We start from the raw sequence: 21,722 nt of genomic DNA, 5'->3' as shown, positions 1-21,722 counted from the left end.
TAAAAAAAAGAGAAAGAAAGGAAAGAAAGAAAGAAAGAAAGAAAGAAAGAGAGAGAAAGAAAGAGGGAAGGAAGGAAGGAAAGAAGGAAAGAGAGAAAGAGAGACTGAGAAAGAGAGAAAAAGGAAGGGAAGGGAGGGAAAAAAGGGAGGGAGGGAAGGAAGGAAGGAAGGAAGGAAAGGAAGGAGGGAGGGAGGGAAAGAAGGAAAGAAGGAAAGAAAGAAAAGAAAGACTTTAAAATCCCTTGTAGCTGTAAGCTTGTGATTTTAGGAAGTTGCAGCCTCAATCCAGGCAACTGTCTAAGGCCATTAATTAGGATGTCACTCACAGACCTTAATGAAACTGCTAGGATGCCAACAGAAATTAGCCACATGATCTCCTGTGGTTGGTAACCTTCCTAAAGCCTTCACAGCTGAGGACAGTGTGGGCACGGCTAACTTCAGACTGAGATTCCAATCCAGTAAGTGGAGAAGAGGAAGATAAATGACTCCAGGAACCTTATGTTCCAGGAAAATTCATTTGCATTTTTAAACTGTAGCTACAAAATGCACACAAATATTGATTCAGTTGGAAACTGGACCCTAGGATGCTATTGTCGGGGAGGTGGGACACTTTCCCTTCTCCATCAGACCCTCCTATGTAGGAGTCTTCTGGCTACCTAAAAGATACCCCTCAAATCCCAACAAAAAAATATACGAAAAGGTAAGGAGGAAATGAACGCTTTGAGGAGTTAAAAAAATGAATTAGGAGTTAGCAAATTCTAGCATGTGTCAAAGGAAAGAGGTCTTCTCTGTAGCAGGGATGAGTGAGGTCAGGGAAGGTTGGAGAACCCAGACTTTGGCTGAGGCAAAGGCTGGCAGTGGTTGGCAACTCAGGAGAGAGTTTGCATAACATCATCCCCGCTATCAGGCCCAATCCCCAGCTCAGAGCCCACCAGCTTGTGGATGCAGCAGGATGGGCAGGGGGCTCGAGCCCTCTCCCTCCCTCCTGGATACAGTCTTGAGGGTGCAGAATGAGTAGAGATAAGCCCCCATTCTGGCCTCCAGAAGAACAGGTTGTTATTATCTGACTCTGCTAAAGCTGTCTCATTTGTAGCCTAAATAATTCACTCACCAATCTCTCAAGAAGCATTAGGAGAAAAACAAAACCTGACCCAGCCCTCATGCTCAGGTTCCCATTGCACAGAAGGCAGGCCAGGAGGCTGGGAGGCAGTCCCGCACTGCAGAGATGGCCTGCCTTCAAAGGTTCATGGGGTTGGCACCCTTCTGAAAAAGACCCAGAGTCTGTTTCTGTACAGCTAAGACTTAAGCTATTAACAAGACTAGCTTTTGCATTTTAAAGTCATTTTAAAACAAAACAAAACAACAACAACAAAAATAAAGAATATGCAACAGAGACTGTATGTGAGCTGCAAAGCTTGAAATATTTACTATCTGGCCTTTTCCAGAAAAAGCTTGCCAATCCCTTAATCCATCCCCACCCTCCATCCTCCAACCTTAAAGGAGGCAATGATGATCTTTGACCAACTCCCTGACTACCCTACCCCATGAGCCCACCATCTGCAGAGATTCTGAGTTGTGAATTCTGGTATTTACAGTCTAGTAAGAAGCTGGCACCATTGTTCACCCCATTGCCAAAAACAAGAAAATAAACTGGAGTAGGGTGAGAAAGGGGGAATATCAGTCTTGGTTCTACTGTGTGGGGAGGAAGGGAGAAGCTGAGACTCAGCCACAAACTGTAATCTGATTTGTTTCTCTGAGGGTCAGAATTCAGCATTGTCCAGGTTGGTCTCTACTGACACTCCCCTCCCTAGGGCCTTGGTGATCTCAATGCCCACAGTCTCAGAGGCTGCAATTCTCTTACTGATGAGATATCTAAGTAGCCCATGCCTCTGAGTCCCTGAAGCCTGTGTATCATCCCTGAGCCATTTAGAGTGTCAGCCTGACTGCACTGACCTTTAATTCTAAACAGAGGTTCTAGCCTTCCACCTCTGCTGCCTGGCAGGGGTCTCTGAAAAGAGAAGACTCTAACCAGTTCTACGTCCCACCTAGAATCTCTCCTGGAACCAGAGTCTTTGAGAATTATAGCCCAAAGACTCCAGAAGAGACGGGTCAGAGTGGCAATGGAGATGCCAGCTGAGCCCCAGCTGTAACTGAGTTGAGTGACCTCTGGGTGTCATAACACCTGCTTGAAATTTTGGAGGATGAGAGTAGAGTGGAGACCAGATGGTCCCACATCCCTGTGTGTGGATATTCTGGATTATTTCAGACAGGAAAACAGTGACCTTAGTAAAAGTCCCTGCTCTAGCATCTCCCAAGAAAAATGTTGCTGCTGTCTAGCCTGTACTTTGCTGGTTCCAGTAACTTGAGTTAAAATTAACACGGGAGGCCTATGTTGGAATCCTATTATTCAGGCTAATGGAAAATCATCAGTCTTTGAGGTTTGGGAGCCCAGGCTATGAGATCTTGGGCAAACTGCCTCACCTCTCTGGGGCTGTTTCCTCATCTGTTAAAATAAGCAAGCAAACAAAAAAAAACCTGAGGTGCTTGCATGGAGGTGATTTTAAAGTCCTGTCCATCCCATACCCAATGAATGGCCCAAACCAGGCCATACCTGTGCCGAAGATTTGCTGGGAAGTTATTTGGCTTTATTTTTACTTTCCTTCCCCAAGTCAATACAATCCCATCCAAATGAGATACCGCCGGTCTGGGATAAGGGGAGAGTGTTTTCCTGCAACATGTTAGCAGCTTGCTGGGGATTCAGAACTGATGCGAAAGAGGGAGGTGGTGGGTGCTGAATGTGACCTCTTGTCTCTATGCCCTGTGGCCACAGGGTATCTGAAGAACTGTGGGAATCTCATTTCCAAACCCCCATCATGCCATAGCATGTGGCCCAGAAGCCACGATCTGGTATCAAGTACTTTAACCTAAATTATCTAAATTGTCTGTCATCAACTCTCCAATTCAACTGGACATTCCTTAAGGGCAGGAATTGTGTGTTGACCTTCGTGTCTCCAGAGAAACCCAGCTCCACACTAGGTATGTGGTTGCAGATCCATCCATATCTGCTGAGCAGCTTAACTGAAATGCCCCGGAAAGACTGATGCTGCATTTGGGCTGAGGCATGTAAGTGAATCCCCATCTTTCCTGGCTGATGACCGGATACCAATCTTCAGTCCATGACTCAATCAAGCCTTTCTTGTCCAGGCCATGACCCCCAAGAGCTATCGTGTGACCTGGTGAAGAAGGGATAGGGTAAGGTTAGAGAAGCAAATGCCTATTCCATTCCAGCATGCCAGAGACTACCCAGAATATGCAGGTCACTTAGAGGCCACTGCTGCCGATCCTCTCACCCTAAAGCAGGCCGGGCTGGGAAAGCATGGCCTGGTGACCGACGCAAACATACATCACACAAGCCTCCCCACTGTTTGCTTCAGAGTAGCTACCCAAATTGTAAGCACTTCCTTACAGGCTCCAAACCCACACCTATAACACGGTGACAAATGTCACAAGCTCTGTAGTGGGTCTCATTCTCTTCTGATCTTAAATATACTCAGAATGGCTGTCCCTCATCCCTGCCTACAGACAGAAAGAAGATGCTCTACTTTAGAGCCAGTCAAACTTTTTCTTGCTGTAGCTCCTTTTGTTCTGTGCTCTGTGAAAATGGTTGCTCTCTTCAGAAGCTGAAGGTTGTCTTTTTTTTTTTTTTGAGAAGGAGTCTCACTCTGTCACCCAGGCTGGAGTGCAGTGGCATGATCTCTGCTTACCACAACCTCTGCCTCCCAGGTTCGAGTGATTCTCCTGCCTCAGCCTCCCAAGTAGCTGGGATTACAGGCACATGCCACCATGCCCAGCTAATTTTTGTATTTTTAGTAGAGACGGGATTTCACCATGTTGGCCAGGTTGGTCTTAAACTCCTGACTTCTTGATTCACCCACCTTAGCCTCCCAAAGTGCTGGGATTACAGGCGTGAGCCACTGCGCCCGGCCCTCCTTCTCTATTTTCTTCTGTGTTTGCTTGTTTGCTGCGTGTGGTGGCAGGGAGGGAAAGCCAAAGGCAGAGCCCTGGCTCGCTCCGTAGTGTCACTCTTCTGTACCAATGGCGATGACAGAGCAATGCAGCTGATTAACCATGAAACACATGGAGCTGCTAACGAGTTTGATAAAAATTTACCCCTTGTTCTGTGGGGCAGGCAGCAAACCATGAAAGTAATAATCCTCTTGGGTGCTGTGACAGTAGACAGAGAAATCTGACTAGAGGAGGGTAGGTATGAACTGTAGGGAGTCAACAACAGTGGGAATGCGGTGGGGGTGGGGGACGGTCACGGCAGAGGTGAGTGGCAGAGTGGCTACTGTACCTGGAGTTCAGGTAGAAGTAGCAATTCTTCCCTCAATTATCTAGATAATTTTTCCCATTCTCTATTATGTTTTTATAGGCCTGATATTTTCTGGAAGCAAACTAATTCCAGGCAGAGAGGAGGAAACCAGGGTATATGCACATCAAGAATCTTCCCAGCACACACTGGATTTCAAGTCCTGACCCCCCTAACTCCAGTCCCAGTGAGAACAGACCTAGGAGGACTGTCTGTGAATTTCATGGTTCATGATCTCACCTTGGGACACTGACATCCTAGACCTCCAAGGCTTCTGTGCCCCCTTTTCTGCCCCTGGTAGAGGGGGAAGGGGAGGGTGGGATGAGGTGCCCACCCAGGGTACCTTGGTGGTTTTGACTTTGTGTCCACTGCTGCAGCTCCATCCCGACAGGTCCGGGAGCACCTTACACTCCTCCCCCGGCAGGCAGGGCTCCATCTGACACCACCATCTCTGCAGGACGATGGAGGCTGTGGGAGCAGGAGGCGGAGTGCAGCTCTAGGGTCTCTATGAGCACAGTGGGCAGCCAAGAGCAGGTCTGCGAATGAGGTGCACGTTTCCACACACCCCTGGCCTTGAGCCATGCATTTCCCTTGTCTTTCCCCTACTCCAGGCTGCCTAGAGAGGCAGTACTCAGGCTGAGGCCTGGGGACATAACCCTCAACTTTAATCCCACGGATCCCTGAATCTCCCCAGACAGTGAGGGGTGAAGGCAGGCAAAAGTGTCTCTAAGGTGACCGTGTCACTAGCATAGATGCCCAACCAGTATACTCCCTCTGGTGTGTGAGCAAGGGTGTGAGTCGTCTGGAGGGGTCTACAGACCAGGAGTGCATAGCTGGCATAGCTGGTATGTGCATGACACAGTGGGCATGTGTATGGGGTGCCAAATGAGTGTGAGGGTATGAGTGTGGGTGTGAAGGATCACATGTGTCCACATAGGAAAGTGTGAGAGGAGGGCTGAGAAGGAGAGGAGGGTATGCGGAGACGGCCAGGGAAAGGAGCAGCAGGGGAAGGAGCTGGAGGAAGTGTGTGGGAGAGGAGTGGGGTTGTGTGAGGGAACGTGCCTGTGTGTGCACCAGGCAGAGGGCACGGGAGTGTGGGAGGCTGTGCGCATAACGAGAGCTTTTCTCATCTATGACACAGGGATGGCCACGTCTGCCCTCTTCTCCCAGAGGGGCCCCACCAGTTGAGACTAATCATGAAAGCCCTGAGACGGGTATGAAATTGTATCCCCAGCAGATGGCGAGGCCTGAACAGGCCTCTTTATGGCTCGGCTCAGGGCCCTGCCCAGGTCCTGGTCTCTCACTCACCGTCCACGCAGGAGGGCTTTGCCCGCGTGGTGCCGGCCACCTGGCCAGAAAAACAGGAGCATTTCACCGTCTGGGAGCGCTCCTCGATGCGGTTCCGGTTGCAGCAGCGGTGAGCTGCAATCACCTCGCAGGTGCCCTGCTGCACAAGCACTGAGGGGAGCCGTCCAGGATCAGACGCCCAACATGCCCGACCCACTCCCTCCCGCCACCCGGGCTGGCCTCCAGCCCCTCCTTCCTGCTTCAAGGAGGGCTATGGAAGAGTGGAAGAGATGGCCAGTGGCAGGGGAGGAGGAAGTGAATGAAATCTTCCAGCCGCTTCACAGAGCTCCTACTCTTCCTCCCTCCCCTGTGAGGCCCTGCTCTTCACCCTTTGGCAGAAGACAGAGTCCCACACCAGCCCTGCTTCCCCCGCTTCCTCAGGGTGAGGGCAAGGGCCCCAGGGCTTACAATGCGTGGGGAGGATCATCCGCTTACACAGGCTTTAGCCATCCCAGAAGGAAAACCACAGAATTAGGCCAGGAGGCTAGAGTTAAGCCCCCACCCGAGGGCTTCTCTCATTACAGAACACCTTCCAGCCTGGAAGAAGAGGTGAGCACAGGGTCTGCCCAGACCTTCTCTGGGGCAGGACAGCAGGGATGGGCAGAGTTCCCTGGGTAAAGAGCAGAGGAGGAGCCGGAACCCCTAGAATCTCTGGATTTTACTCTGCCTCGGAGACCTGCCTGCTATGGAACAAGGTGGAGTGGTGTCCAGCTTCCCAGGTGTCCTGGGAAACTCCCTCCCTGGGCCCTGCCACCTCCTCCAAACCTGTGGCAGTGGGAGGCTGCAAGGCAGCCAAGGTCAGGCGGGTCCACAGCCAGGTTAGGCACAGTGCCAGCAGCCAGCCGCCTCTGCTCCAGTTCCGCGCAGCCCTCTCGCTCATCCTGTGGAGAGAAGCACACATTCTGCTCAGCTCCAGGCAGAAGCTACCCTGTGCCCAGCCTGGGCACCTTCTCTGTGCCACACACACTGGGAGGCACAAAGATGGGGAGGAGGCACACCTTGTCCCCAGGCATCTTTCAACCTGGCACAGAGTCATGCAGGCAGTAAGGAGTGCTACAAGAAGAAAAGGAGAGCCTTTGGAGGAGACGACATTTAAGAGACATCTTGGAGGATGAACTAGATATGGGCCCATGGGGGGCTGTGACATGGGAGGGACAATAATACTGACTCCTACTCTTTGAGTGCTTGGTTCCAGCACTTCACATGCACACTCTTGAATTCTTCACAACTGTCCTACAAAGTAAGATTATTATTACCTGTTTTACAGATGAGCAAACCAAAGCTCAAAAAGCTGGGACATAACCTAAACAGCCATCATTAAAAGACTGGCTGAATACATCATAAAGAGTCTGTACAAATGCAGTCCCATCCAGATAGCTGTTAAAAAACCAATGGGGAAATGCTTTATGTTCTGACACATGCAATGATCTCCAGTGATAATCCACTGTTAAGGGGGGAAAAAAAGCAAAGTGTAAAATGGTGTGTATACAATGTGTATAAGGCAGGCCAGGAGTGGTGGTTCACGCCTCTAATTCCAGCACTTTGGGAGGCCAAGGCAGGAGGATCACTTGAGGCCAGAAGTTCAAGACCAGCCTAGGCAACATAGCAAGACCCCATCTCTATAAAAAATTAAAAATTTAGTCAGGCATGGTGGTGCACACCTGTCGTCCCAGCTACTCCAGAGGCTGAAGTGGGAGGATTGCTTGAGCCCAGGAGTTTGAGGCTACAGTGATCTATGTCTGAGATACTGCAATCCAGCCTGGGCAACAGAGTGAGACCCCAGCTCAAAAATAAATATAATAAAATGTATATAAAGGAAGGATTATCTATGTTGCTCAGATATGCATAAACTAGCTTTGAAAAATGTATTTTAAAACCAGTAATATTGTTTGCCATCAAAAAGGGAAACTGGTTGGCTGGGAGATGGAGGTAGAAGAGAGACATTTTCTTCTGATTTATTTCTTGCTTTTGAGCTTCCAACCACGAGAATGCAGTAGCACTTCAATTTAAACAGAATTTAAATTTAAAAAGGAAGAGATGAAACCAAGGCTAATAGAAGTCAAATGACTTGCCTAAGGCCAGGCAGCATGTGGGTGGAAGAGTCCAGAGCCTAGAAGCCTGCCCTCTGCCCACTGTACCACCTTGCCTCTGCTCTCTTCCCCTTTCCTTTTCCTCTTTCATCGTTGATGGTTTGGGCCTCCCAAAGCTACCCCAAAGGGCAGGCTGGAAATGGAGGGAATCCTAAGGAAGCAAGAGGCACAGAGTAGCTAGGAGCTGCCCAGTCATAGAAGGGAGTGGGAGCAGTACCAGGAGGCAGCAAGGCCACAAGCTCATGGGTGGGCCTGGAGCACTGCTGGGCCCCCACAAATGCCAGTGCAGCTTTGGGAATACCAGAGGCCAAACCAACTGCCAGGACCCAGTTACTCGACGGATAGGGTACCTGATATCTGTCCACCCCCCGCTACTCCCCATCTTCAGTGTCTCCTCACTCACCTTTTTGGGGATCTTTCAATTTCTGTCTGTTCATCTGCTGGCCTCAGACTCACTCCACCTGGACAAGTAGGAAAGAGTCTTAGGGGGTTGCAAAGGATAAAGGGAGCCCATGGCTCTGCAGGGGGTGAAGGACAACCTGGGAGAGGGCAAGGGGGTGGGCTGGGCACTGAAGTTCAGCCCAATTCTGAAGCTGTTCTCAGGTGCCAGGGCAGGGACAGTCTCTTCTAGCCTGAGAATCTGGAGGGACCCTTGCAGACTCTGGGATCACACAGGGTGGTGAACCTGAGAAGGGTGGCCTGAGGGAGCTTCTCTATCCCAAGAGTGAAGCAGGGTGATGGTAGGAAGGAGTCTAAGAATCACGGCTGTCATCTCTCTGGCCTTGGGGGGGAGCTGAGGGTCAAGGAAGGAGCAGAACCTGACAGATTCCTGCTGGAAGAGGCATGTGGGAAAGATTCCTGAGGCCCTGATCCTCTCTGCTTCCACCTCCTACCCATTATGGCCCCTGCTTCCTGGACTCACATGGAGCTGGCTTGGCTTAGCTATCCTCGCCCCCATTCCCACTCCAGAGGACTAGAATGGGGACACTTCAGGTCCCTGAGCCTTTGAAGGCCACAGCCTCCAATAGCTTTCCATGTCTCCCTAAGAACCTCTCTTCCCTCACCGCTCTAAAGGGAGGCAGAACTGAAACATATAGGATGGTGGGGTCCCATAAGGACAGAGACCCCTGAGTCCTAGCTCCCAGGAGTGAGAGCATAAGGGGGATGTGGAGGAAGACAGAGGAAGAGGTGCCAACTCCCAGGGGATGGGTGTGCTCCATGGGCTGAGCTTCCCACCCTTCTAGATGTGCCTCTTTTCTGAGTAGGCATCTCTTCTCCCTGCCCCCTCTTTTTGACCATCACAAATGCAGCTTTGTCTTCTGTCAGGTGATCCTATTTCCCTCTGAGCTGCAACATCCTCCAATCCAACTCAGGCATCTCTCCTAGGAACCCCAAGGCCCAAAAGACCTCGGTGGGGTGGGCAGCAGAGGGGTGGGGGGTGTTCATTTGGGCTCTCATCCCTGGCATTCTATTCCCTCCCCCCACCCCGGAAACAGCTGGACATAGAAGCTTCTGGGATTTGTTTTTCGACTTCCATGCTCCTGCCTCAGTTTCCTAGCCTATTTTTCCTAAACCCCAATCCAGGGGTTTAGTGAGGCTGAGTTAACAGCCTGCATTATAAGGATTTGAGGATGTGAACCACAAGAACCTTCAACCTTTCTTCACCTTCTCTCCCCACAAACCCCCCTAACCCCTACTCATTCCTCCACATTCTGAGCCCCACACCTGGGACCTACCTGGTCCATGGTGGTGCCCACTGGTTCGACCTGCTGGCCTGAAGTCTTCCTTGCCCCTGAGCCAGGGACCAACACTCCGAAAGACAGACTTTGGGAGGGAGCGACCAGCTTGGGTGCTGTCTAGTCCGGAGCCCTGTCCCCTTCACCAAGTTGCTGCGCCCCGGGACAGCGGGGTTCTGGTCAGGTTGGCATCATCCGCAGGGCAGGCCCGGCTCTGGGCACAGGGTAGCTCCGGGCCCGGCCCCACCAGCTCTGCAGAACTCAGCAGGGTTTTTTCCAGGGTTCCTGCCGGCAGGCCGGGGAGCGCGCAGCCCCCGCCGCAACCGCCGTCTCGCCCCGGGCTATCCCTGCTCCTCCAGCCCCGCGTGGGCGCAGCCGCCTCCTTCGGGACAGCGCCAGGCGCTCGGCTGAGCGGATGGGCACAGCCGGGACGCAGCGGCCCCTGGCGGCCGAGGGCAAGAGGAAGGGAGAGAGGACATCCGGCCCCCGCAGGTTCAGTGCGGTTGGACACCTCCCTGGTGCAGGCCCGGCAACTCAGAGGAGGTCCCTCAAAACCCTCAAGGTCTGCTGGCCCTCAGTGCCCTGGCTCAGGGAGCTGGGGGTGCTGGGGGGAAAGGAGCTGGGAGTGACCAGTGATTCACTATACCCTCAGGGTTTTTGAGCTTCGAAGATTGCAGAACTGCGTTATCCAAGACTGTAGCTACTAGTGGCCTGTTGATACTTAAATTTAAATCTAAATTAATTAAATAAAACTCAAAATTCAGTTCCTCATTAGCATGCACCATATTTCAAATGCTCAATAGACACACGAAGATAGGGACTGCTGTATTGGACAGAGCAGATGTAGAACATTCCCGTCAGTGCGCAAAGTTCTGTTCGACAGCACTCTTCTAGATTGATATTTAGGAGGGAATAGTGAATATCTCTTCCTCTCCCAGGAGTGGTGCTCTCAGGGACTGGGAGGGCTAGAGGAAGTATAAGGGTGTGGGCATTAGGCAGGAGGACAGTAGTAGGCTATGAATGGTCCCTATGGATGATAACTGTGAATACCAACATGGGAACTAAACTGAGACCTAGTTTCTTGTTTCCCTTCCTTCCTTTCTTCCTTCCTTCCTTCCTTCTTTTCTTCCTTCCTTCCTTCCCTCCTTCCTTCCTTCCTTCTTTCATTCTTTTTCCTTTCTTATTTATTTATTTTTTTTGTAGGGGGACAGGGTCTCATCACTCTGTCACCCAGATCTTGGTTCATTGTAACCTCCAACTCCTGGGCTCAAATCATTCTCCCATGTCATCCTCCTGAGTAGCTGGGACTATAGGCATAGTCTGTAATGCACTACCAAGCCAGGGTTAATTTTTTGTATTTTTTGTAGAGACAGGGTTTTGCTATGTTGCTCAGACTGGTCTGGAACTCCTGGACTCAACTGATACATCCACCATGGCCTCCCAAAGTGCTGGGATTATAGGCATGAGCCACCACTCCTGGCCTGAGATCCAGTTTCTTTATCAGAAAAATTGTAATGTAATTAATTGCAACTGAATAATTCTTTACAGGGATCTATTCTGGATGTGAAAGTATTAGACAAATGAGAGGGAGTTGTGTTCTGTGAATTTGAAGGAACTTTCCTCTTAGTTTAAGAGGCCTTTGGGTTTGGGGTGATGTGAAGGGGAGAGACAAGGCAGAAGATGACCAGTTCTGGGCCCTGAGCCACCAACATGGCCTGAGATAAAGGGGCCTGTCTTGAGGCTGTCCAGTCCCCCTCCTTGGCTCAAGCTTCACGCTCCCCCGGCAGGGCCAGTCACTGAGCAGAGTCTCACTCTTCACAGAGAAAAACATCCCACAAGTCTGCTTCTTCGTACCCCACCCCCTTTTCCCTCTCACTTTCCACTGCCTCAGGGATGAGTAGAGGTGATGACCTCACCAGGTTCTGGGACAGTCTGAGGATGGAGGAGGCATAATGATGTCAGGAATAGGAGGTGAGAGGTTCAGAGAGAGGGGAGCCTTAGGATGAGGCCATGGCTGGGGGCTGTTCTGGAGCCGCAGGGAGCTGTCATCCCGTGCTGGTCGTCTGGTGCTGGGGCTGGGGGTCTCTGGGCTTACCTCTGCGGACCTCTTGCAGCCACACCATGGTGCTAGAAAGGGCAGGGAATAGGAAGCTGGGTGACACCAAGAAGCGGTAAGTAAACTGTCCCAGAAACACTGAATAATAAAAAACAACCAGGAGTTATATTTGTTTCTTCAGTTGCTGGCTTGCTGCTGCTGTTATTTCTCTGAGAGTTGGTTCCAGTGTTTCTCAAATAGCAGGGGAAAACCTATAGAAGCAGGTTGTTCTTTGTCCCTGTCTGCCTTTGCTGCTCTGTTTGCCTTGGGGTCTGTTTTTTTCTCTCCTGTGACTTCTTTTCCTCTGGCTCTCTCTGCCCAAAGCTCAGGTGCAACATAGCAGGCATAGTAAGCCTATCAACCTGAATGACCACTGTGGGATCTTTATTTGGAAGATGCCAAGAAAGTCATCCCTTCTGGGGACACAGTTTAGCCTGGGGAACAGAGTGGGATGTGGTCAGGAAGCACATGGCCGACAGAGCTCAGAAAAGTTCCAGCCGTGAACTGGGTGTAGTAGTCCCTGATGGCTACCTCCAACTTGCATGATGGCCACAACAGCCTTGTCGCCATTTGAGATGTGTGGGTGGGTGGTGTCTGTGGATACCCAGTGATCAACTTTCTGATAGGCGATTTAGAGACAGAGCTTTTGTGGCATCAGGTCAGTATCACCCTCTCCCAGAGGGGAGAAATTAGGAAGAACAGGCAGCCAACCAGTCGCTGGGCTCGGTCCTGGTCTTCCAGCGAGTGGGCTTTTACGCTTCTTAGGCAAAGGCTTAGCCTGGCCTCTGTCTCCCCCTGGCGGCAGACATAGAACTTGCTTAGCATTCCCGGACAGCTCTCAGCCCTGGCCCTAAGAGAAGGATGGGAGGGGAGGAACCCCCACTCCTCTCTCTGCCATTGATCTCTTTTCTAGCCCTTCCTCCCTGATCCAGAGAACTAAGCTTGGTTCATAAGACAAAGCAGGTTTGAATGTCAGGAGGCAGACATAGGTGTGAATCTTTCACTGACTGTGTGACCTCTTGGGGCAAGTCACGGTAAAATGACAAGAAGCGTCCAGTTCTGCCTAATCCATGAAACTGATAGAAAAAACCCACCTTGAAGGATTGGTGTGCAGGATAAATAACCTAATAATGTATGGAACGTGCTTTATAAAGAGCCTAGTCGGCAGTAAGTCTTCAACAAATAGTATTTGTTATGTTGTTATTATCCTAACTATTAATATCTAGTCCTGCTGTGATCAGGGAAGGTCTACATTGTGGGAAAGACCTGGGTTCTGAGAGAGAAAGGAGGGTGGGAGTGGCAACCGCTTTCCCAGATCTAGAGGTGGTCTTCATGGGGAACAGCGCATCAGGAGCCCAGGAATCTACCCCGGCTCCTGATTCCGGGGTGGTCGGCTGCAGCCTGGTCATTATCCCCGCACCCCCACCCGGTACCAGCTTGCCCGCTCTCGCTCCAGCAGCCCCATCCAGAGGTGGTGTCACACCTGGCGCCTCATACCAGCGGCTCCGAAGCTCCTGTTTTGGTCTGAGGTCATTAGCTCCATGGCTGTCTGGGCAGGCTGGCCACACCGAACCGAGAACGAGGAGACCGCACCCCCTTGTCCCTCAACCCCTGTCACAATGGAGACGTTCTAGCTGATGTCTAATCTAGCGCACAGCTGAAATAAGGTTTCCTTCTCTCCGCCCCCTTCCCACAGCAACAGAACCTACCCCTAAGAAACGGAGGCGGGGCCAAGCCGAAATGGGGCGGGGCAGAGGCCAGGGGTCCTTGGGCCTGTTCCTGGGGTGGCCCAGAGCAAGGGCAAGTTTCACCCGGGACCCGCCCAGCTGGCCGGGAGCCAGTAGCCGGGAAGGGCTGGCTGGAGCGAGCACCGCCCACCCCGAGTTCTGGGGGCGGGGCCTGGGCGGGGCGGGGCCGCGGCCGAGGGCGGGGCAGGGAGGCAGCATGCTAAACCGGGTGCGCTCGGCCGTGGCGCACCTGGTGAGCTCTGGGGGCGCTCCGCCTCCGCGCCCCAAATCCCCGGACCTGCCCAACGCCGCCTCGGCGCCGCCCGCTGCAGCTCCAGAAGCGCCCAGGAGCCCACCTGCGAAGGCTGGGAGCGGGAGCGCGACGCCCGCGAAGGCTGTTGAGACTCGAGCGAGCTTCTCCAGACCGACCTTTCTGCAGCTGAGCCCCGGGGGGCTGCGACGCGCCGATGACCACGCGGGCCGGGCTGTGCAAAGCCCCCCGGACACGGGCCGCCGCCTGCCCTGGAGCACAGGCTACGCCGAGTGAGCGCCCCCTGGGGCACCCAAACCAGGATGGGGCTCCCACTCCTTTCCCCAGCTCCGCATCCCCGGCGCTAGGACGCGTTCCCCACACTGCGTCCGGGCCAGGAGCTCGCTTTTCCCAGGACCTTTGCTATTCTCTGGTCTTCGTGCTGCCCCCCCTCCCAGCCCACTTTCCAGTCGGGCTCAGCCTGTGTCACCTTCTTCAGGTCCTTCCCGCTCATTGACTGCCCTCGGTCACGCTGCCTCAGGACCTGTTCTCCCCAGAGCCCGGAGGGCGGAGGGCCCTGAGAAGGATGAGTTGGCCAGTTCCCAGTCGCGGCCCGGCAGCTTAAAGGCTGAGGGAGAAGGGGTTTCACGAAGGAGCGGAGTTCTTTTTATTAGGGGACATAGCGGTTGGGAAGACTCGCTCACCCGCTTCCCGGCTCCAGCGCCCCAGTTCCCTGTCCCTCTTACCGTAGTTCCCCTCCCCCTCCACACCCAGAAATAGCCCGCGACACCAGCAGGCCGCCAGCTTCCCCAGGGGCGGGAAGGGGGACGCCCAGGGTAGAGGAGGGTCCCATTTAGATGCCCCTCAGCCTGCCAACTCGTGCTAGCCTGGCAAAGAAGCGGACCCCCTGGCCGGACCGGCCGGCTTTCCCCAGGGCTGTGTGTATTTTTAATGCATCTGTCGGGAACGCAGAGCACCGAGGGAGCTGGGGGCGCTGAGTTCGCTGAGGAAGGTGGCTGGTGGCCCATGGACCCACCACCACCTCCCTTAGCCTCCGGTGTGGGAGGAGCTTATGGGTATGTGGTTCCTGCCCAGTCCAGGTGGGCTTCCACTTCTACTCTATTTCAATTCCTCTTTCCCGATCTGGGCTGGAGAACTTCCTCATTGTCAAGGCAGCAGAAACTTTCGCTGGATGGTTTTAGGATAAGGGTGGGTGTGCCCATGAGGATGAGGTGCTGGGGACAAGGCACTGGGAGAGTTGATAGTGGTTGAGGGTGAGATGTAGGGTGTAGCTAGCAGGGAAATAAAACTTCTACCATCTAGCCCCTCCCCCAGAAGCACCACTAGGAATGCCTTTCATTTTCTTTTTTCTTTTTTGCCAGGGATGGGGGAAGTGAGGCAGGCAGGGGACATAGCGGTTGGCCAGAAGCTCCTGCTGGCCTTTCTGTGAGGTGGTAGGGCCGGCCACCCAAACAGTAGTCCTTGCACCTTGCCAGCCCTCCCTTCTCCTCCTCCCTCTGGCCTGGATCCCAGGTGGCTGTGACCTTTCTCAGCTTGGCCAGCAGGCACAGGAGACGGTGTGTGTCTAAGGTGGGGGTTATTCCAGGACCTGGTCTGGTTTCCAACGTGATGTGGTCATTCTGGCCTGGCAGGGTCATCAATGCTGGCAAGAGTCGGCACAATGAGGACCAAGCTTGCTGTGAAGTGGTGTATGTGGAAGGTCGGAGGAGTGTTACAGGGGCACCTAGGGAGCTTAGCCCAGGCCAGGTAAGCCCGGATCCCCTTTCCCAGACTCCAGAGACACAGTGACACCTCTCCCCAGGGACTCAGGCCTCTGGTTTTAAATCTGAGCCATGTGGAAGACCTGACTAACTCACTGGCTTTCTACCTTCTGGCACAGAACCTTTACCTGGCATTCATCAGTTAGATTCCACCATGTAAGCATGAATGTTACTTTCCCACCTAAAATGTAGAGGCTCACATATTTATGGATGATTTAATTGCCGGTGCTGAGTTTGGGATGTGTTATCCTCTGAGTTTGGCTTTTTGAGCCTTTGCTTTCTCTTGATAACATAGGTAGCCTTATGTGAATAAGTGAATAAACCTAATTTGCCTTCAGTAGCAAATACTGACTTCTCAGATGTTTGTATGGATGGCCAGAGTCTTGTTCTTCTCCTGGCATCACACACACACACACGCACACACACAAAACAAACACACACAACTCACCTCCAACTTTTCCTCCACCAGGGACTCTGCTTCTACTACTGGGGCCTATTTGATGGTCATGCAGGGGGTGGAGCTGCTGAAATGGCCTCACGGCTCCTGCATCGCCATATCCGAGAGCAGCTAAAGGACCTGGTAGAGATACTTCAGGACCCTTCGCCACCACCCCTCTGCCTCCCGACCACCCCGGGGACCCCAGATTCCTCCGATCCCTCTCACTTGCTTGGCCCTCAGTCCTGCTGGTCTTCACAGAAGGAAGTGACCCACGAAAGCCTGGTAGTGGGGGCCATTGAGAATGCCTTCCAGCTCATGGTGAGTGGGTGACCTGGGCCAAGGGTCTGCTAGGCAGCCACTCTGGCCAACTCTGTGTGGAAGCCAGGTGGCCTAAGGGGGTTATGCTGAGAACCCACAACACCTTTGAGAGCCTGAGCAGAGCTTGGTTCAGAGGGGAGGGAGAAGGGGCAGTTATAACCCAGTCTTCTCTCCTGTCTTCCAGTGTAGCCTGGCTGGGCCAGTTGATTCCTACAGGTGGAAGGGGTAGGGGGAAGGTGACTGTGTGCCTGGAACCTCTCCTTCTACCCACCTCTGACCCTTCCTTATGTGGCAGGATGAGCAGATGGCCCGGGAGCGGCGTGGCCACCAAGTGGAGGGGGGCTGCTGTGCACTGGTTGTGGTCTACCTGCTAGGCAAGGTGTACGTGGCCAATGCAGGCGATAGCAGGTAAGGGGGAGGGGGCTCTGAGAGTGGCGACAGAGGGCCACACTCTCTGGGATGGGGGAATACAGGAGAGTGAGATGGCAGGGGCTAAAAATCAAGACTAGAGGGAGTCAAGAGGGGTGACAGACATAAGGAGTGGGCTGAAATAGCCATTGGGTGGGGTTGGGGCAGATATGGGGTCTGGGTAAGGAATCTGAAAGGTCATTATGGAGAGGGCCTGGTCTTTCTGGAATTTTTCATGAATGGGTCTGAAGAGAACCAGGTCCCAATTCCTTTTCTCTCTTTGGGCAGGGCCATCATTGTCCGGAATGGTGAAATCATTCCAATGTCCCGAGAGTTTACCCCGGAGACTGAGCGCCAGCGTCTTCAGCTGCTTGTAAGTAGGAACCAAACTCCCTACCCCCATTCTTTGTCGGGTCTTGTGCCTCCCTGCACCCCATGGACCTGAGAACTCTCACACCCCCACCATAGGCACAGAAGGCACCTTACTGGGACTGCCGCTGTGTGGACTATGGAGTGCAGGGCTGAGCTGGTGGGAGGCTGCAGCAGGGAGGCTGCAGTACTGGGCTGATCCAGTGCTCCCACTGTGGCCCCAGCTGAGGCTGGAAGTAGAGACTGAGGTGGGGGAAGGGAACAGCAAAGGCCTCTGAAAGGCAGTACAGCTTAGTGCCTACACGTAGGTGGCTGTGGAGCTGGAAGCCCGGGATGCATCCTGGTCTGAGAGCTTTGCTAATTGTGTGACCTCAGCAATTCCCTCCCTTAACCTCTGTGCATCAATAGTTCCTGCCTTAAGGGCTGTTGTGAGGAGTAAATGAGTTAATATTTGCTAATATTAGAATAACGTGTGGCACATGGTAAACTCTATTTAAGGGTCTGCTGTAGTTAACGTCATCTATATACCAGCGTGTGCTGTGAGCATAATGCCCCCTGGCTCTCTGTTCTGATCATCCCTAACTCTAGGGCTTCCTGAAACCAGAGCTGCTAGGCAGTGAATTCACCCACCTTGAGTTCCCCCGCAGAGTTCTGCCCAAGGAGCTGGGGCAGAGGATGTTGTACCGGGACCAGAACATGACCGGCTGGTAACACTTCCCTCAGAGCTGGGGCCCGTTCCCATGGCAACACAATCAGCCCCTCGCCCCGCAGCCAGGTGGAAGCTGGAGGCTGGGAGTTGGGAGGATGTGGCCTTTCTAAGGGGTTTGTGTGAGGGTGCACAGCTCCTCGGGGAGAGGGACTTTGATGCCTGGGTGATGCTTCCTCTACTCCCCCCTCCCCAGGGCCTACAAAAAGATCGAGCTGGAGGATCTCAGGTTTCCTCTGGTCTGTGGGGAGGGCAAAAAGGTAAACTCCATGGTAGAGGTGGGAGAGGGCAGGAGGACCCGTCACAACTTGTCTAGGGAGGTGGAGGTTCTACCTGAGGGTAGGGGTGGAAGGGATCTTTGGTTTCAGAGAATCTGGCAGAGGACTACAGTGGCACTCCCTCCTCATTTCTTTCAGGCTCGGGTGATGGCCACCATTGGGGTGACCCGAGGCTTGGGAGACCACAACCTTAAGGTCTGCAGTTCCACCCTGCCCATCAAGCCTTTTCTCTCCTGCTTCCCTGAGGTGAGCCATACGGTGGCCCCCTTAAACCACATCTTGCCTTCTCTGGGGGTCTCAGGCCAGCTTTCATCTGCAGTCCCTTTATCCCCAAGCTCCCTGTCCAGCAAACGCCACACCTCAATCCTCTCCCCGCTTTTCTCCCACCAGGTACGAGTATATGACCTGACGCAATATGAGCATTGCCCAGATGATGTGCTAGTCCTGGGAACAGATGGCCTATGGGATGTCACTACTGACTATGAGGTAGCTGCCACTGTGGACAGGGTGCTGTCGGCTTATGAGCCCAATGACCACAGCAGGTAGGGGCTGCATGGTGGTAAGGGAATGGCATTGGTGAAGGAAGGGTCAAAAGGAAGCAATGCTTGGGACCCCACATTTGGGCCTGTGTATCTGTCTTCCCACATACATGTTGGTACATGAATGTGCATGTGTGCTCCTGGCAGGTATACAGCTCTGGCCCAAGCTCTGGTCCTGGGGGCCCGGGGTACCCCCCGGGACCGTGGCTGGCGTCTCCCCAACAACAAGCTGGGTTCCGGGGATGACATCTCTGTCTTCGTCATCCCCCTGGGAGGGCCAGGCAGTTACTCCTGAAGGGCTGAACATCATCCCTCCCACCACCATCCCAGCCTCTCCATACTTACTCTTCTCACAGCCCAAATTCTGAAGTTGTCTCCCTGACCCTTCTTTAGTGGCAGCTTAACTGAAGAAGGGATGCCCGCTATATCCAAAATTATAGCTATTGGCAAATAAACCAGATGGATAAAGGTGTGTGTCTTTATTTGCTTTGACTAGAAACTGAAAGATAAGAAGAAAACTCTGTGGGGTGGTGGAAAGAGCACCAGAATAGTTCTAGAAATGTGGTATTCCCCAGGTTCTTTATTCCGCCCACCACTCTTTCCACTCCACGCATTTGCTGTGAGTGTCATTGGCCACTTCTGTGGCTTCACCCATCTGCCCAGACCCTTCCTGAGCTTTAGATCCACACATTCCAGTCATCTCCCAGACAGCCCGTTGGCACTTCAATTCAAATACCTCAAACTAAATTCACCACTGCCTTCCATAACATGTTCCTTCTCCTGGTATATCACCTCAACGTGCACCAGCTCTACTGCTCCAGTTAGAAATCCTGGAGTTGGTCACCCTTTGCTTTCATTTCTTTCCCATCAAGGTAATTGATCACTAAGTATTGTTGACTATAGACCTTTAAAAATATTTCTCTACTTGTCTCCACCTCTCTGCCTTCAGTCACTACCACCTTTTACTATATTGGCCTCCTACATTTAGTGGCTCCTTACTGCGCCTAGAACAAAATCAACACTCAACTCCTGTGCATGGCATATAAGGTCTTTCATGATCCAGCCACTGCTTCCTTCTCCAGCCTCATTTTTCACCACCACCACCAACTTCCTGGGGTTTGCATAACTGTGGGCTTTTAGTAGCTCCAACTTATCCAACATCTACTGCCGGGCATGGTGGTTCACACCTGTAATCCCAACACTTTGGGAGGCAGAGGTGAGAGGACTGCTTAAGCCCAGGAGTTTAAGACCACCCTGGGCAATAGTGAGACCCCATCTCTACAGAAAAAGAAAAAAATAGCTGAATGTAGTGGTGAGTGCCTGTGGGAAGCAGTTAAGCATCCAAGGAAATTAAGAGTATTGCTTTTAGTAGAAAAGAATAAAGATCTCAAATCAGTGATCTGTTTCCACCTTAACAGGCTAGAAAAAGAACAGCAAATTAAACCCAAAGTAAGCTAAAGGAAGCAAAAATAAAGATGAGCAAAATAATTAGAAAAGGCCCGTCACCAGCCTGGGCAATATAGCAAGACCCCATCTGTACAAAAAATACAAAAATCAAGTGTGGTGGTACACGCCTGTAGTCCCAGCTACTGGGGAAGCTGAAGTGGGAGAATCACTTGAGCCCAGAAAGTTGAGGCTGCAGTGAGCTGAGATTTTGCCCTGCACACTTGGGCAACAGAGATCTTGTCTCAAAAAAAAAAAAAAAAAAAAAAAAAAAAAAAAGAAAAAAGAAAAAAATTAAAATTAAAAAAATCTACACATCACCTTATCTTGAAAACTTCACCTGTTCAGGACTGGGTATCCCGCAGCCACACACGCCCACACTACAGCAATGACCTCCTGTATTATAACTGTCTACATTAGGAGTCAGTAGGGAGTAGCAATTAAGAACAGGGGCTCTAGAGTTCAGCTGTTTGGGTTCTAGTGTCAGACCCAGCACTAGCTTTGTAATCTCTCTGAACCTCAATTTGCTTCTCAGTAAAATGGAGATAGCTACCTCATGAGATTCTTGTAGTTAATGTATGTGGACCCAGGTCCATGTAATATGGATTCAATAAATGTTAGCCATCTTGAAACTGTCTGCATTCCTCATTTAGACTCTTAAGTTGTTTGAAGGCAGAAATGGATCTTCCAAACATAGCTCTCAGTTCACCCTCAAGAAATGTTTACTGAGTCAGTTAAGAGGCCTGGGGCCAAACTGCTGCGGACCTCAGTTTTCACATTTGTCAAATGTCTGGATTGCACTTCAGATAAAGTCTGTATGACTCCTAACATTCATTCATTCATCAAGTATTTGTTGGCAACCTATTATGTGCCACTCACTGTGCTAGACAACGGGGGAAGGGACAGGCTGGAGGAGCCTGGGAAGTCAGACAGGCCCGGCTGTGTGAATTCTTGCTGTCACAAGTCAAAAACATGTGTGTAAGCCACTTGATTTCTCTGAGCCTCAGCTTCCCTATGGGTAAAAGGGGATAGGTATATTTTCCCCAAAGATCTGTGATGAATATTGAAAGGGTTAAGCTGTGTAGTGTCCCAAGCACAAGCCAATGAAATGTTGGTGGATGTCCTCATTCTACTCCCATCTCCTCAGCTTCCTTACAGGAAAGGGAGACACGCGTGTAGGTAAATATCCTATACACCAAGTCAGAACTAGAAGTGGGAACAGAATTCCCAGCTGGGATCCGGAAGCATTTCTAGGAGTACCCTTTGAGGAGTAGGTAGGAATTGGACTCCTGGAAATTCCAGGCCCAGGGAGGAAAGCGAATTGTGAGGAGGAACGGTGGTCTGGGTCTGAACGGCTCTGAGAGGTCTTCAAGTTTGGGGGATGACGTTGGGCTATACGATCCTAGGAACAAGAGGGTAGACATCTCCCCCAACCAACACACCCGCGCCGGGCCCTGGGACGTGCCGGGGGCTGCCCTTTCCCAGTCCCGCCTCCGGAGAGGTCCCAGGTGCAGCAGGAGCGAGTGGCTGCTTGGCCACAGGAGGGCAGCAGCGGCCCTTCCTGACCCCACCCCGAGCACTCTTAACTTTCCCGACGCCGGTCCTCCCCTAGGGGCTGGAAGGTTGGGCAGAGTGAGTTCACCCAGGTAGTGCTCGCCCCGCTCGCCCGGCTCCTCCGCAGTCCGGGAATAACCCCGTGGCCCTCCCCTACCTGGCGGAGTGGACACCCCCGGCCGCAGGCCTGCGGACCAGGCAAGCGGCGGCGGCGGCCCTGCACGGGGCCGGGGCGGGCCGAGCCCGGGGCCGCCCCCAGCCGACCCTCCCCCT

At 52.4% G+C, this 21,722-nt stretch overlaps 2 protein-coding genes across 8 annotated transcripts; one reads left to right on the top strand and one right to left on the bottom strand.

Moving 5' to 3' along the window:
• Positions 1-2,628: 2,628 nt before the first annotated feature.
• TAFA3 (TAFA chemokine like family member 3) lies at positions 2,629-13,439 on the bottom strand. Of its 6 annotated transcripts, XM_017869736.1 has the most exons (10): positions 13,347-13,439; positions 13,121-13,248; positions 11,459-11,669; positions 9,543-10,507; positions 8,492-8,635; positions 8,210-8,267; positions 6,482-6,597; positions 5,678-5,827; positions 4,713-4,905; positions 2,629-3,233 (listed from the first exon to the last, which is right to left on the bottom strand). In XM_017869736.1, exons 7-10 carry the CDS (start codon positions 6,594-6,596, stop codon positions 3,182-3,184), a joined length of 510 nt encoding a protein of 169 aa, XP_017725225.1. In that variant the 5' UTR covers position 6,597; positions 8,210-8,267; positions 8,492-8,635; positions 9,543-10,507; positions 11,459-11,669; positions 13,121-13,248; positions 13,347-13,439; the 3' UTR covers positions 2,629-3,181. The 6 variants fall into 6 exon arrangements, with proteins under 6 accessions (XP_017725225.1, XP_017725224.1, XP_017725230.1 ...); XM_017869735.1 differs by lacking the exon at positions 8,492-8,635; XM_017869741.1 differs by lacking the exon at positions 8,492-8,635 and having other exon boundaries at positions 4,713-4,837.
• On the top strand, positions 13,352-18,924 carry PPM1J (protein phosphatase, Mg2+/Mn2+ dependent 1J). 2 transcript variants are annotated; one of them, XM_017869734.1, is made up of 10 exons: positions 13,352-13,907; positions 15,267-15,381; positions 15,865-16,152; positions 16,448-16,560; positions 16,849-16,933; positions 17,518-17,636; positions 17,832-17,895; positions 18,052-18,159; positions 18,304-18,455; positions 18,600-18,924. In XM_017869734.1, the coding sequence occupies exons 1-10, from the start codon at positions 13,378-13,380 to the stop codon at positions 18,745-18,747; spliced, it is 1,722 nt and encodes a 573-aa protein (XP_017725223.1). In that variant the 5' UTR covers positions 13,352-13,377; the 3' UTR covers positions 18,748-18,924. The 2 variants fall into 2 exon arrangements, with proteins under 2 accessions (XP_017725223.1, XP_017725222.1); XM_017869733.1 differs by having other exon boundaries at positions 16,445-16,560; positions 18,600-18,920.
• Positions 18,925-21,722: the final 2,798 nt, after the last annotated feature.

Source organism: Rhinopithecus bieti, unplaced genomic scaffold (assembly GCF_001698545.2).
Source record: "Rhinopithecus bieti isolate Rb0 unplaced genomic scaffold, ASM169854v2 scaffold_3040, whole genome shotgun sequence".
In the NCBI taxonomy this organism is placed as follows: Eukaryota; Metazoa; Chordata; class Mammalia; order Primates; family Cercopithecidae; genus Rhinopithecus; species Rhinopithecus bieti.
The sequence above is the reverse complement of the archived record's forward strand: the minus strand, read 5'-3'. Positions and strand labels throughout refer to the sequence as shown.

Excerpts from the sequence above, each read along its gene's own strand:
- TAFA3 (XM_017869736.1), bottom strand. The coding sequence starts at position 6,596 with ATGAGCGAGAGGGCTGCGCGGAACTGGAGCAGAGGCGGCTGGCTGCTG. Across the intron at positions 5,828-6,481 it reads GCAGCCTCCCACTGCCACAG|TGCTTGTGCAGCAGGGCACC; the intron begins GTTTGGAGGAGG and ends GGCTCCCCTCAG. Across the intron at positions 4,906-5,677 it reads AAAGCCCTCCTGCGTGGACG|ACCTGCTCTTGGCTGCCCAC; the intron begins GTGAGTGAGAGA and ends CCTCATTCGCAG.
- PPM1J (XM_017869733.1), top strand. The coding sequence starts at position 13,378 with ATGGGGCGGGGCAGAGGCCAGGGGTCCTTGGGCCTGTTCCTGGGGTGG. Across the intron at positions 17,896-18,051 it reads TCTGTGGGGAGGGCAAAAAG|GCTCGGGTGATGGCCACCAT; the intron begins GTAAACTCCATG and ends CATTTCTTTCAG. Across the intron at positions 18,160-18,303 it reads TTCTCTCCTGCTTCCCTGAG|GTACGAGTATATGACCTGAC; the intron begins GTGAGCCATACG and ends TTCTCCCACCAG.